This window comes from Rhagoletis pomonella, unplaced genomic scaffold (assembly GCF_013731165.1).
Source record: "Rhagoletis pomonella isolate Grant_MI unplaced genomic scaffold, Rhpom_1.0 Rhpom_scaffold_00003, whole genome shotgun sequence".
Lineage (NCBI taxonomy): Eukaryota > Metazoa > Arthropoda > Insecta > Diptera > Tephritidae > Rhagoletis > Rhagoletis pomonella.
In genome coordinates, this window is record NW_023458557.1 from 75,575,066 (window position 1) to 75,590,720 (window position 15,655).

At 32.3% G+C, this 15,655-nt stretch overlaps 2 protein-coding genes across 2 annotated transcripts in view; one reads left to right on the plus strand and one right to left on the minus strand.

The window, feature by feature from the left end:
* LOC118735531 overlaps positions 1–15,655 on the minus strand; it is a 321,256-nt gene that overhangs the window by 148,258 nt on the left and 157,343 nt on the right. The window lies entirely within an intron of this gene.
* LOC118735529 overlaps positions 1–15,655 on the plus strand; it is a 35,645-nt gene that overhangs the window by 12,053 nt on the left and 7,937 nt on the right. The window contains exons 6-11 of the mRNA XM_036465330.1: positions 2,088–2,159; positions 5,730–5,798; positions 14,072–14,209; positions 14,327–14,467; positions 14,548–14,613; positions 15,138–15,281. Coding sequence (XP_036321223.1) covers positions 2,088–2,159; positions 5,730–5,798; positions 14,072–14,209; positions 14,327–14,467; positions 14,548–14,613; positions 15,138–15,281 — 630 coding nt within the window. The remainder of the gene's footprint in view (positions 1–2,087; positions 2,160–5,729; positions 5,799–14,071; positions 14,210–14,326; positions 14,468–14,547; positions 14,614–15,137; positions 15,282–15,655) is intronic.

Consider the following 15,655-nt stretch of genomic DNA (forward strand, 5'->3'; position numbering starts at 1 on the left):
GCAAAAGCAGCAAAGTTAACGGCTTACCTAAGCAGATTAATGTCCAATATTGGTGGACCGACCCAAAGTAAAAGAAAACTTCTAATGTCCACAACCTTGAATATTTTGCTATACGGAGCGGAGATCTGGGCGGACACCCTACAGAAAAATAACCGTTGCAAGATACTTTCTAGAGCTCATCGCACAGCAGCTTTAAGAGTAGCCTCTGCGTACCGTACAGTGTTCGGCGAGGCAATACTAGTTATGAGCGGAACGGTTCCCATTGACCTGCTAGCAGCCGAACGCAAGAAAATGTGGAAGTTTAAGGCGCAAACGAATCCAAGTGACAACGAAAGGGAAACAGTAAGAGACGAGACACTAAGACTATGGCAAGATAGGTTTCAAAACGAAAGCCGCGGCAGATGGACGGCTAGGCTAATAAAAGACCTAAAACTGTGGACCCAAAGAGAACATGGCGAAATAAACTATTACGTCACACAAATGCTGTCTGGGCATGGTTACTTTCGCAATTACCTGTATAGAATGGGAAAAGCCGAAGAGCCGTCATGCATATACAGCGACGCAGAAGAAGACGATGCCGAGTACACTTTTTCAGATGCAAAAGATGGGAAACCGAGCGCAATAATCTGCAAGACCTTGTAGGACCAATTAACCCAGATAACGTCATCCAAGCCATGGTACATAGCGAAACTAACTGGAAGAACATAGTTAAATATGCAGAATACTTACTTTGAGTCAAGAAGCGGGATCTGGACGCAGGTGCACCGAGGGAACTTTAGTTAATGAGAAATATGGAACGCCACCCTGAAGCAATGCGATTAGTGGTCCCAGGGTGGGCGACGGTTCCTATTCGGGGGGAGTGTTTTAGTCTCCGGACATACCATTGTTGTGACGACAGCTTTGATGATGCAATAGGCATTTTCGATCCTTGCCCGCGAAAAAAAAACTACCCTATAGGAAATTGAAAGTTTGCCCTAGAAACATAATAACCAAATTACATTAAATTAAATTAAATTAAATTGAATAAAATAAAATAAAATAAAATAACATAAAACAAAATAAAATTAGATTTTATTTAATTTAGTAAAATAAAATACAACGATATAAGATAAAATAAAACAAAATAAAATACAATTGGTTTTAATTTTTAATTTCTATGAAACTGAAATATGTTGTTTGTTGGTCCACATAATGAGACCCGTATTTTTTGGCTCGGAAAAATTTTTTGGCCGACTTATAAGGTATTTTGTTACAAGCTTTCATTTAACTTGCCCTGTATGTATGTATGTTTGTTAGGGGCAAATCTTGCAATCAATTTTTGACTAACTTCCCAATGACCTAGAGACTTGAAACTTCACAGTTGGCTCATAAGCCGATGACAATGCAATATTAAAGATGAGTTAATCCGATAGGTGGCGCAGGAGTCGAGATATTTAAACAACCCCATATTTATAGTCCGTTTTGGTTCTTATTTAGAATGTATATTAACTTCTAATAACTTCTAATAAAATGTATTTTTTCTAACAAAAATGCATGTCCCCGAAAAAAATAAGCTACAAGGGATTCAGCTCGATTGTAGTTCAAAGTGCATATTTTCTTGCGAAAAATTATGAAATAAAAAAATATAGTTTCTGCAAAATTTAATTTCGAAAAAGTTTCCTTAAAAATAAGTAAAAAATTTGCAAATATAAAATTCAATAATTTTACCCTACAGTCTTAAAGTGGTAACAATTACCAACATTTGAGTGAAAAAATGGTTGACATTCATTAATTTTGAACGAAGCTATGGGTATTTACAAAAAAAATATCCCCAGATATCGAGCAAAAAAATAATACGGGCCATTATTTAGACCAATAAACAACATATTTCAGTTTCATCGAAATTAAAAGTCATGCACGTACCTGACCGATTGTCTTGAAGGGGAAAGCATTTTTGGAAATGAATTTTTTGTTATAGGCATTTTTCCGAAAATTTCATTAAAATCGGCCTCGAGCTCAATAAGAAAGTTAACAAAAACAAAATGCTCTATATTTTTATGCTACTCGATATCTACTAAAAATATGTATACATTTCACCTTTTTTACAGACTTTTAAAACGCAATCAAATTATGAAAATCTCAGCGAATGCATTTGCAAATCTAACAGCTTTAAAGGTTTTGTAAGTATCAACGTTTTTCTTTTTATATTTTTTCTTTTCAAAAATAATTACTCAACGGCCATAAATACAAGGTTCTTCTTCATTCATCATACTCTTCTTTATTCCTTCTAAACTGAGTTTCAAGACAATTTTTAGTCAAAACCCGTTGTAAATTTTTTTTTTGGAGAAATGATTCGATCACCAAAAAATTCGAAATAAAAAACTTTCGTAGTGAACTTTCAACAACTTCTTTTGAGCTGTTAAAACCCCTTCCTTCTTATTGGCTTTAGTCCCTTTTACTACGATATTTTGAAACCAAAAGAATTATGCATTTTATTGCACCCTACTAAATTGACGTAAATTTCGGTGGTTTTATTGAAATCAGTACATATGTATGTATGTACATCAATACAATAAAAAACAAATCCATTAACAAAGAATTGAAAAATAAACCTCGAGCATGGCTGAGCGCCAGCTGACACGAAACTTATTGCTTGCCAGCAATTTTATAAACAAATGGATGGAGAAAGAGCCGAATGGAAACAAATGTTTAGCTTTTAAACGAAGAGAAAAAAGTAAGAAAATGAAGCAAAGAAAAACGGCAATGGTGCAAAAAGTGAAAGAAATGAAATATCAAAACAAATTTCAGTGGGCAGTAACTGTTTGTTATTGGTTAGTCGATAGATCGAACGACAACAACACCATAAAAATTGTTGGCAATTTATGTGCAAAGCCGAAAAAAGCACGCAAAGCATACATATATGTATATAGTAAGTATATGTGCGTATGTATGTATGTGTGCATGCAGAACTCAATGACCGATGCATTGCTGTACGCTGAAATAAATGTCATGAAACTATTTATGGCCATAGCTTTTTTTTTATGTATGTGCATACATATGTAGGTCTTTCAGAGTGTGGTTAGTGCCTCATGCATACGTACATACATGCCACTTCAGGCTTCTGCGAATGCAATAAAAGTAAGATTCGACCATTTGTCGAAGTTTTATGCCATTTTTTCCACCCTATAGATACATACATTTATCTTTTGCAACACTTTGTTTACAAACAAAACTCTTTAAGTAGCTCCTGCAGCAACATTTTTCGAAGAATTGGCGAAAACTTTGTTGAAAAGGTAAAAGTTAAAAGTTTTGTGGCGTCAATGCTTCTATAAAATCGAGTGCTACTTACTTATGTGCGGAAATCGCCTTTGTTATTGTTTTTCGTTTTTTTTTTTTATTGGTGTTATTGCTAACGTCATTCAGCTTTTGAAATTTTGCAGTTTTAAGTGACCACTGAAAGATAAATGCGTTGCGCTTGCAAATAGCTACACATTTAAAAATATGTGTGAATAAAAACTGGAATTTATTGGCGGTCACTGATATCGGATACATGAAGTATGGATATGTGATCGAGGTGATAAGGAAAATTATAGATTACAAGGTTATTTTTCCTTAGAACTTTCTTAATGAATTTAATAACCGATAGACAACTTATCTTGGTTTTTATCAGGTTGTCCAGATAATTTAATAAAATTATAGTTTAAAAAAATTAAAACCTCGCTATTAAAATTACCATTCGTACTGTCATCAAGTATATGACTTGAGAATTGAAATCGCTGCATCTTTTAGACGCATCAATATTACATATTTACATCCCGAGCTAATAAAAGCGGGGTAATAATAAAAAAAAGCGCAATTTCTAAAAAAAAATCGCCATTTTTTTTTTTAATAAAATTCATGAAATCGATCTAACAAATCTTTCATTTTAAAAATGAGATGTTGTTATAATAAAGTTTTTAAAACCAAAAGCGTATATAATACCTTCAGAGGGCAATAAATCACTTATATATAATAGTGATGTACAAACAACTTTCTTTAAAAATACGCACACTTTTTAAAAAAATATTTGCTTCAACACATTTTCCAATAGGACTGCGCAATTGTTAAATTTATTATAACTCTTATAATTGATTAATCGCACAATCCGTTTTTAAGAGCTTGGCGCTAAAAATATAATAGAAACCTATAATAAGGCGAGCTCAGCCATTTCCACAATTTCTTCAAAATCAGGCTATAGTGTCTGAATGATTTACATTTCTGTTGTTGTCATATATTGAGCTATTCAACCGTGATAACATACTGTTTGATATTGGAAACGTTTTGCAGCAGAAACTATTAGTCTTCGTATAACACTTTATTCGAATTATTGATTTAAGGCTTTCCAACCTCATCCTATTTCGAATCTTAGTTTTTTGTTGAATTCATTACGGAAAAAACGCGCTCAACAAAAGCATGTGAGTGCGGCAAGGATAATAATATGAAGGCTACTTTACTTATATTTTCAATAATAAATTTTATGGCCTATTGCGGTTTTCACTCCGTAAGCAATTAGCCAAAATTCTTCAGAGTCGCATGGAATGGTTCTGAAAAACGTTATTCCATGGGAAAGTTCAAAGATTTAAATATTTAGTTTCCGCTGCTTTTCTGTCCTTCAAAGTCAAATTATGAATTGGCAGGTCCCTGAAACTCGCCCTCTTTTGATTATCACACTTTTCTGGTGACAAAATCTAAGCTTTTTTAAAAGTATTTAATTGACTAGCTAATCGTTTGAAAAGTTCTTCGATTAGGGTGATTCAAATTTTTTGACAGTCACTTAATATGCTTCTTAAGTCAAGTCCGTGATAAGCGTAGTTCATTAGCCGCTTCTGTAAAATTATCGCGGAAAACAAAGTTTTTTATATTTTTACTATTGGAAAAAATTTATTTGAAGGTAAAAAATCGCCAAAAATCGCCAATGGCGATTTCCTAAATTTTTACGCGAAAATATAAAAAAAAAAAATCGCCAAATTGGCGCGAAATCGCCAAATCTGGACACTCTGATTTTTATGCGGCTAATCGTGGTGTGAGCCTCATATAGACAGGAGTTCGACATCAGCTGTTTTGAAGACGGTAAAACTACACGAATGATGTGTCTTTTACATACGGCTTTTACCTAGCTTTACTTTTTGTAGAACTTTTTGGATTTGAACTGTGAAAATCTAGTCGATGGTGAATTTCCCAAGTCAGGATCCATACTACTCAGTAGGATACAATCAGTTTGTTCATGAAAGACTTTTATATTGGAATACCGTTCCAAAATACGAAACTTATGTGTCGTTCGGTTGATTTCTAAGCAGTAGATTTGAGGCCATGTGAGCAAAAGTGGCCTAACCCATGTTTTTTTTTTTGTAATTTCTTACCGGAAATAGTCTTGATTGTGATAAATTTTAAAACGAAAGTCACCTATTCCTTAATTTTGAGGTCCATAGATGCATAACGTACCATCAAGTTAGGGAATAATCGACCTTTACTTTAAAATTTATCACTTTTGAAACTATTTTAAGTTAAGTACAAAAAACTGTGGGTTAGGCCACCTCTGCTCTCATGGCTTCATTTACCTGACAATTTACCTTGTAATTTTGTCGGCTTTTAGCCTATTTTTTTTTTATTGAGAAAAAAAGTTAATCAGAAGTAACTAATTCTTTTTTTTATACCTTTAATTCTCTTCTACTTATTCTACAAATAATCAACAATGTTTGCGCACAACAAAGAGAACTGGATGACAATTTGATCAACAGCTTGCCTGAGGGATTGAACAAGTTAACACATTTACAGGAATTGTAAGTATCAAGTATATGTTTATTCGATAAATTTACAAATATTAATGTTCAAGTTCTAAATACCATAAATTTTTAGTATAATAAAGTGCAAGTTTCGAGTCGTCCATATAATGCATATATAAAATTTATTTTAATATAGAAGAAAATGCGCAACACCGTCCACAAATAAAAGTCCAAAAAAACCAACGGCAGTTGAAACTTGCACTTCATTATGGACTACAAAAGTGTATACTCAAACTATTTCTAAGGAATCTAAATAAAACAAAAACCAAAACTTTGATGAACAATTTTGTTGTTTGATTAATTTTTGAAGCTTTTATTTTTAATGGTTCCTGTTATATGCAGATCGAACTATATTTAAAATGAAAATATTACAAAAATTCATACCCTCTATATTTGTGCATTTTAGCCTTAATAGCATATGTATGTATGAAGTTTTATGGCCGTAGGATAGCGATAACCCGTGCCGACCTGTAGTTGAAGTTTTACTTAATTCCATATACATATATATATATTTATGAATGAAGGCTACTAGATCACCCATGAAATTTTTGGAAATGCAAAAAATTCGATATGTTTCCCATATTAGAACGTATTTACAGTAAATCTGCACCTTGAAATTTTTACGAGGATGGCAGGATTTCTCCCAAGGACATCAAAAAAAATTAATTAATGGAAAAAGTGCGGTTGCTTTGTGTATTAAAAGGCTGCAAAACGATATATTTTCTAGTAGAATAATTTGTGTAGATACGCTCGGAAAATTTGCAATTGTAGTATATTTTTTAATTGGTCTGACAGGGCGTATGATGAACATTAAGTAATTAAGACATGCACTTTCTCAAAACGCGAGAGTCTACGATTTCAGCACGACTAAAAGAAGAAGTGTGAATGTTCAAATAAATCGCTGCAGCAAAATCGTATAAATGTGTGATTCCTCATTTGAAAACTACGGTCGGAATTGTTGTAATTTTTGGGGGAACATATTCACACCGACAGCATCGCATAGATGTGTGGATAGCTTTAAATTCAACTCTTACTTATAATAAACTCATTAAAAAAATGTGCATACCAAATTTGGAATGGTACATTTAAATATTAATGTTTATGTAGAAAATTAATGCATTAATTTTTGAAATTTATAGCAAATAAAAATTTCAATGCATTAATTTTTGAAAAAAATATTAAGATTTACATGAGCTGGACCGATTTTAAACTACCTCCAAAAATTTTGTTTCTTAATGAATAAAAATAGTTTCTTAAAGTAGTATGTTTTGAAAAAAAAAAAAATCTCCCCAAATGAAAAAAACCGTTTAAGTTTAACAAATGTGAATACAGAATTTAGAAAATTTTAGTGCATAAATGGTACATTAAAGCCTTAATGTTAACGAAATAAATTACAGCAGTAATTTTTGAAATTTTTGGAAAAAAAAATCAATGCATTAATTTTGAAAACTTAATGTTTAATTAAGTTTTAATTCATAAATTCTGAAAAATATAATGCTAATGAAATTTTTTCATTAAATTATCTAAACTAATGCTAACGAAAAATTTTAGTTTATTAAAATTTTTAATAATTTTTCTCGTTTGCATTATTTAAAACCATTTAGTTTTTTCTAGTAAAATATAAATCACCTCTTTTGAAAGGACGTCGAATAACTACTAATAATTTTAAGCCCGATTCCGCTATGTTTATTTGTAGAAAAATTCTTGTAAACATTTTAGATGTTTTGTGAAAGTAAAAGCAATGTGCGCGTAACTCAGTGTGCATAAGTTTACTTTACTTACAACACTAACTTCTTGAACCTCAAAATTCCTTCCTCAACGCCAATTAAGAATTTTTACTGTAAAATAAAATTTTTAGATGAGTTTTTAAAGCTTGTTATACTCTTAATTCAATAGCACGAATTAAAAAATTTTGAATGTTAATACAAAAATATTTTCATTAGCATTATTTCTTCGGAATTAATGTATTCAAATTTTATTAAGCATTCGATTTTCAAATATAAAGCAATGCAATTTTTATTTACATTAAAATACTATGCATTAAATAATTAATGCATTTTTCCCAACTCTGGTATGTTGGTCCAAAGCAAGTCAAATTCAAATAAAGTTGCCCGCACAACCATTTCTTATTCTTTTTATCTTTTGTTATTTCTTGGGACGGCTGTAGTTGAGTGTGTAGAAAAGCGCTATTATAACTCCTTTTTTAATATAAATATTTAATTAATTAATAAGACAACTTAGATTAAACTTGGAAATCCCTTGTCTTATTAAATTGGCAGTATAACCTCCCAGACAAAGTTATTTTAGATTGCTTTGTCAAACTATTTACCGCAGTTATGTAGGCTTATATTTGCCATTTCGTATGCGCTCATGTAAGCTCAATAAACACATATGTATGTATGTATATTCGTACAAATTTATCAGGACATTTTCAACTGACACCAGCAGCACCTTATTGCAACGAATATATTCTCACCATGCACTTGACTTAAACATCAATGGGCGTAATTTCAAATTAGTGTAAATTCCAAGATGTCGCCACAAGCTGTTGCTCAAGACAAATGTCGTAACAATATTGTTGCGAAAACATAAATTCCATAAATGCATAAGCAGAGTCCTACTTATATATATATGTATGTACTTATGTGCATACATATCTGTATTAGTATGTATGTAGGACTCTTACAACTGTCTACTAACAACATTTAATAAGCTTACATTTTATAAGTGTGCATATACAATGTACAGATGCATATATTCACGTATGTATGTATATGTACAACACGAGCGTAGATATATGTATTTATGTATGTCTTTAATTGGCACGTGAGCTTGTATTATGTGCACACTAAGCCTCAACCGGCATATTAAGCTGTATTGCAAACATCGATTGTCAGCTCAACTGTCTGCACTGCGACATTGTGGCAGAGGAAGGCCTTCACAAATGCTGTCAGCACAACAACTACCTTTCAAGTAGCTGCCACACAGCTGGTGGCTGAGGTAGCACAGAAGTTAAACTGTTCACTTTGAGAGGGTAGAAATGTTGGAAATTTGCTGTAAATATTTTTTTAATTCAATAATAGTTAGCATTTAATCCTTTTATACATATAAACAAGTTTCACCATATCACTTGGAAATTAAAGAATACGCTTCATTTCCTTTCTCAAGTTGTAAGGTAAAAAGTATTAATCGATAAGAATTACAATGTTAGTATCGATATTCAGTATCGAAGATAAAGAATAAAATATCGCAAAATGTCGATATTAAAGTTTGTACTAATTCGAAATAGGTATCGAAAAAGACATCATACTTCATCTTCAGTATTTTTCGTAAATCGCTTTGTTAATTTTGTATACATTTCATTGGGAAACTAATTTTTTTAGTTCTTAAAATATCAAATATCAAGTTCTTTCCACATTTATTGTACCGGCTGGAATGCGCAAAGTATAGCTGAAACCATTCGTTTCAAAAGACAAAACGTTGCTCCTTCATTGACCCTTTTTATTTAAAAATTTACTTCCAAAAAACTATAAGAGAAATTTTTTAGTTTATTCATTCAAACTGGAAATTTTGAAAAAAAAATTCTGGAACTTGTACTAGAAGATGTTGAAGAAAACTGTAAGGTTGTCTAAAAAACTCTAATTCATAGTTAAAACTATGTATCTGGTAACATTCCTACACAATGACCCGATAAAGACGTCGATAAATGTATTTATAACGATATGCATAAAAATATCGATAAGTACAAATATGAAAAATAATCCAAGTACATATAAGAAAAGGTAAAGGAAGTATGGTGTACATTTCGTTTGTATTTAAGGAGAAATCCGCCAAAAAATTCAACGAATTTTAGATGTTTTTTATGAAAGTTAACTTATTCAAATTGTGGTAAAAATGAAAAAATAGTACTCAAATTGACCGCAGCACCACTTGAGGTTGGCACTGATCGTCTCCGGCGCCGCTCGAGCGAACGCACAGTGAGTGAGATGAGTTATCTAGCGGAAAAACTTAATACCTTCTAAAATAATAAAGCTCAAGCTTAGGTGCCTTTTAATGATCACACTGTAGATATAAAAAAGTCGAGACAGGTAATTAATTTTGGTTCGTAGATTACGGATCTGCATTCCGTTTTTCTTATTCAGGTAATTTCTCATTTAAAGTTTGCATTTCGAATGAAAAAATTCAAACTTTAACATGGAAAATGTTACTCATACGCCATGTACGAGCATGTAAATACTAGTGCAGCCATGTACGTTATGGCGTATGAGTAACATTATTTCCTGCTCCTATTTCATAAAAATAATTCAAAAAAAAATTTATTGCACATTGTTATTTGACCGTTGAAAACGATGCATAACAGCGATTTTTTAACATAAAAACAGGCGTTAGCCCAAAGAAAAGAAATTACAAAAAAAAAATAAAAATTAATTACAAAAAAGTTTTTTTGTTTTATAAAAATTTAAATATCTTGCGAAAATGACCCGATATGGGAAAATGGTTAAATTTACGTGTTACGTGTCTCAACTCAAAACTTGACATTTTTCGTACAGTGTAAACATTACATTATATTACAGAAACATTTGAGTATTATTTTCTGCAAATATTTTTTGTATTTTTTTTTTTCATTTTTTGAGGAAAGGTTATAAAAATAAAATAATAAAAAAGAGTTGTGTGCGGATCCCACGTGCGACTGAAGGGAAACTTCTTCTTCCTATTGCTCGTATAGCATACCATATGATATGAGTATTTTTCTGCATAATAATAAGCAATTAATCTCAATCCCAATCTGAATTTCAATCTCAAACTTAATTCCAATATCAATCTAAATCTCAGTCTCAGTCAATCTCAATCTTAATCTTAATCCTTATCGTAATCTTAATCTTGATACTAATTTTAATCGTAATTTTAATCGTAATCGAAATCTTAACCTTAACAATCGATTGGTAATCGAATGCTAATCAAGGCTTTCATTTTAAAAAATTTATATTTTCTTCCGTTAAATCGGCTGTTTCGCCCACGGTGAAATGTGTGCACTCGGCCCCAAGTTATCCCACTAATCAAAATTGTCTATTAATTTTTGTTTGGTCTTATTTTTATTTAAGTTCAACCCCGAAATGTATGTATAGTCCCTCAAAACACGGATCCCTTCATACGAAGACTGAATTACATATATGATACAATGCGTTCAGAGCCGGTTCAGGTGCTAAGACCTCAATCACTACTACGATTCAACTTAAAGACAATGGTGTTAAATCGTACTCTGAGGCCTGTCAGGCTTTTTACAGAATGAGGGGCAGGCGCGTTGTTAGCCGCCCAGCAATTTCCAGCTCAAGATCAACTCATCCAAATAATAACAAAAAAATACATTAAAAAATCTTAATTAAAAATTTTTTTATCTAAAATTTTGTGCTCCTTGATCACGAATTTTCCAGTGAAGTTCAAATCAAGAACATACGAGGCATTTCTGGCATTCCAAGCCTATATTAATTCCTTCTTTTTTTTAATGCCAAAGATACATTTTTATTTTTATTATTATTGCATAACGAAATTTAAAGAGCAATGAGTGCATTAGTTGGCGCAGGCGCCTAAAATCGAGCAAAGCAAATATCAAAGCAAGCGAAACGTGGCATGTTGGAATTTAGGCTAAAGGTCGAACTTGACTAAAAACAAAATGAACTAAATACCTGCGCGCGAACAATTATATTAAGGAAAAAAGAATCCTACAGTATGAAAATAAAACAAATTTTGCATATGCATGCTCACATATTTACACAAAACTTGCGCCCACGCCCGCATTTCACCGATTTGTTCAAGTGAAATGCATAAATGAGGTTAAAAGTGAAAAGAATGAAAACTTATTTTCCTTAATATCCCACAACAAGTTGAATAGTGCTGCAGCGGATGCAACACAGTGTTAAAATTTGCTTTAAAGCGCTTAGAACTAGTTGGAGAATCCCAAATATGTGACAACTGGCAATCGAGGAAGGAATACTATATATGCATGTACAATAGTAGCTTCGTATCAGCTGGTGCTGTAACGCAGTATCGCATCATGTAGCGCAACGACACTTCTAAACACACAGTGGTGACGACAACAGCTGCATTCTTCGGCGCTTTTTACACCCACATTGGTCGCGGCGCGCCGTGCGTGTTCTGTTGAAATCATAACGTGTCATTTCATTGCATATTTACGAGCGCCATATTAAATGATGCAGCACGAATTTGTTTCTCTACTTCGCCGATGTGGTGAACTTTTGTGTTGTTGTATTTTTTTTTGTTTGTATTCTTTCTTTCTTTGCATTTTGTGAATGCAACTTCTTTGAAGTTGTCGTCATCTGCGCGACGTGGAACAATTGTTGGCGCTGACTTTTTATGCATGCGTGTATGTGTTTGCTCCTTTTCGGTTGAAAGTGCGGTATGCCGACCCAGTAGGAAAGTATGTACATAAATAGTTAATAAAAATACATATGTACTTAAAACTTTAAGAGCTTAAAAACCAAAAACACATTACCTTAATGTACAGTTAAAACATAATTTTTAATAAACATACAAATTTTGAGCAAAATTAAATCTTATATGAAAGGCGATAAAAAAAATTGAATTAGGAAATTTAAATCGAAATCAAAATGAAATTATGTTTAAAAATTTAAATTAGAATACATATATTATTGTGTAATTTACAATCAATAAAAATAATTTTAAATAAATGTCCAACCAATTTTTAATGAAAAAGTAAAAAAAAAATAAATAAATAAAGAATAAACGTTAAATTTGAAGTTTTATTTTTTTTTTATAAATTTTTGATCGTTATTTACGATTCTGATTTTTTCGATAAATTCATATGTTATGTTGGAGACTGCGTGTTTAATGCCGATTTAAACCTTTTATGATCTAAAAAATTAAATCTGAAAAAAAACAGTTATAATTGAGCAAAAAAATAAAAATCAAAAATAACGATTAAAAATTGATTGAAAAAGTAAAATTCCAAAAATAAATATTCTTGATCGAATTAATAAAAATCATGAAATAACGGTTAAATTTCATAAAAAGCCTATAACTTACAGATAGGCAAAAAACAAAACCGCCTTCTGACGAATTGATAACTTCCTTTTTTAGAAGTAGGTTAAAAAACTAAAAATATGACGTGATATCCTTTGAATCCGTTGACAGGACTGATTGCATTTTCTTGCTGGCATGCTTTTGCAAATTTTCGCGTCAACTCTATCCGCCTCCGCACGTTTCTGTGTATTGCTGTCGCAATAAAATGCAAGACTTAAACTCCCATTGAGCATGAAATTCCAGCACAGCTTCTTCCTTCGCCGCCAAAACGGAAGCATGCGTTGTGTCAAACGAAGCGTAGCGCATCAAGTTGCAGTCAACACACAGCCACCAATACACATACAATACATACAAGAGAATGAATTAATAATGGTTTTAAAAATAATGTAGCATTTGAAACCTTAACAGGTTTAGGCCGAGAAGAGCAATATGATTTTTTATAAGTGTCTCAATCTATCTCAAACAAATTAAATTCATAAAAAATTCATAAAAAACTATTTTATAAAAAGTTGCAATGTATTCTTAGGCACTAAAAATGGTACTGCTATTAGATTTCCTCTTGCATGCTTGAACTAAACCCGCGACCGCTAAGCGCTATGCCAGCACACAAGTACTTGGCTAAAGTAAGCACCAAACTTTAATATGCTCGCACGTTTGCATATGCAATTCACACCATACACACATACATACAAACACCAACTCTACTTATTTCTATAGTAGCACCAAAGTAAATTTAATATTTCACTGCATTTGTGCACTTCCGCGCTTGTGAATGCACACTTTTTCTCCGATTTCATTTCTATGCTCTCTCCCACTGTTTGGAGTAAACAGGATAATTACGACAATGTTAAATGCAGCGATAAGAATGCGTTCACAATTTGACGCTGAATTCATGGCACTTACACGCCAACTGTTTTGCGAAGTTGCATCTTCATGTGGGATTGATGGGTGTCAGCGGATTCGGCGACAACTTTGTCGGTGCATTGACTCGCTGTGAAATGTGAAATTCGCATGGATTTGCGTGGATTTGACTTAATTTAGTCATAAAACAAATTATTTTATTTCAATTACTTAGTGATATTTTTTGCTAAGCTCCTTGCCTCCTCTCAGAATTGGATACACTGCCAACCAAGTGGCACTAAATCGCTACCATTGTTTGTATTCGGAATGCTATGTTATTTATATGATTTTTTCCTTCTATGATTTTACAGATCTGTCACCAGCAATCGCCTGCGTTGGATAAATGAAACAGATTTGCCTAGAAATTTACAAACGCTAGATTTTCGCGCGAATCCATTGTCGTTAATAATGCCGAGAGCATTGCGTGGCATGGCGAGGTTGCGTAAATTGTGAGTATAAGAAAATTATGATAAAATATGTTTTGCAAAATGTTGTTTAAATCTCTAAGCGTAAACTTGCTTTTAAATAATTTTTCAAAAATTTTTTCGTTTCATATTTTCGACCAGAATTCTTTCCGATGTACGTGCACTCAAAGTATTTCCCGATCTTGAAGGCTGTTTCTCATTAGAGATTATAAAATTGGATCGTGCCGGTATTAAAGAAGTGCCATCGAACCTGTGTCGTCAAACACCAAGACTGAAGAGCTTGTAAGTAAAAAAAAAAACCAAGTGTTCCTTTATGATAATATTTTAATTAATCATTACAATTTCTTATAAATTCATTGCAGAGAGCTTAAAACTAATTCCTTAGTGCGCATTCCCAACTTAACTAATTGCAGAGAATTAAGACTGTTGTAAGTAGCAGAGAAAAAATTGCAGAAAAGTTAAAAATAATATCCCTAGAATTATTCAAAGATAAAAGTTGTAATATGTGTGTATGTATGTGTGTACATTAGAACTTTTTTTTACTTTGCGCGTATAAATAGCATAGGAGTATTCTACGTGTAATTCTAAGTAAATTTGCCTAAAAACCTTGGGTCTTAAATCAATTTGGAGCAGAAAATGGGGAAAATAGCACTATTGCGCCCACTGGTGGAAGTATAAGTGCATAAAAGGATTCCTCATGGCAAAAACCCCTTATGGCATGTTTTTATACAAACAGCAAAATGCTACGTATACATATTTTCTCACTTTGGTAAACTCCAAATTGATTTTAGACCCATGGTTTCTTCGGCAAATTTGCTTTGATTTACACGTCGAATCATTCCGTGCTATAAGCGCGCAGTCGAAGAAATAACCCACAAAAATTGACCCGCCCTAATATACTTACATAGATATATGCATTCAAAAATGTAAAAATAATTTTTTTTTTTAACAGAGATCTTTCGAGTAATCACATAGAATCGCTCGGTGGGCGACCCTTCGTCGGCTTAAAGCAACTTCATGATTTAGTACTCTCTTACAATCGCATAAAGGCGATACCACAGGATGCCTTCTTGGGCATTCCGCGACTGCAGTTGTTGTAAGTAGCCAGCAAATTATTTTAAATATTTGATTGCTAATTTCAATAACAACACATTTCTTAAAAAAAACCTAGAGGCCCAAAATAAATGAAACTGAAATATTTTATTTTATAATTTATTTTATTTTTATTTATTTTTTAAATTGTTTTATTACATTTCATTTAATATCTTTCAAATTCATTTTAAATCCATTCCATTCCGTCCCAATCTAATCTATAAAAATATTTTTCTATCCTATTTCCTCCCATATCATTTCACTTATGTTTCAATTTCTTTCTACTTCACTTAGTTCAATTTTATTTTGTCCACTTCATTACTCTTCATTTGCTTACTCCTCCCCTCCCGTCATTACTCTCCTCTCCTCTCCTCTCCT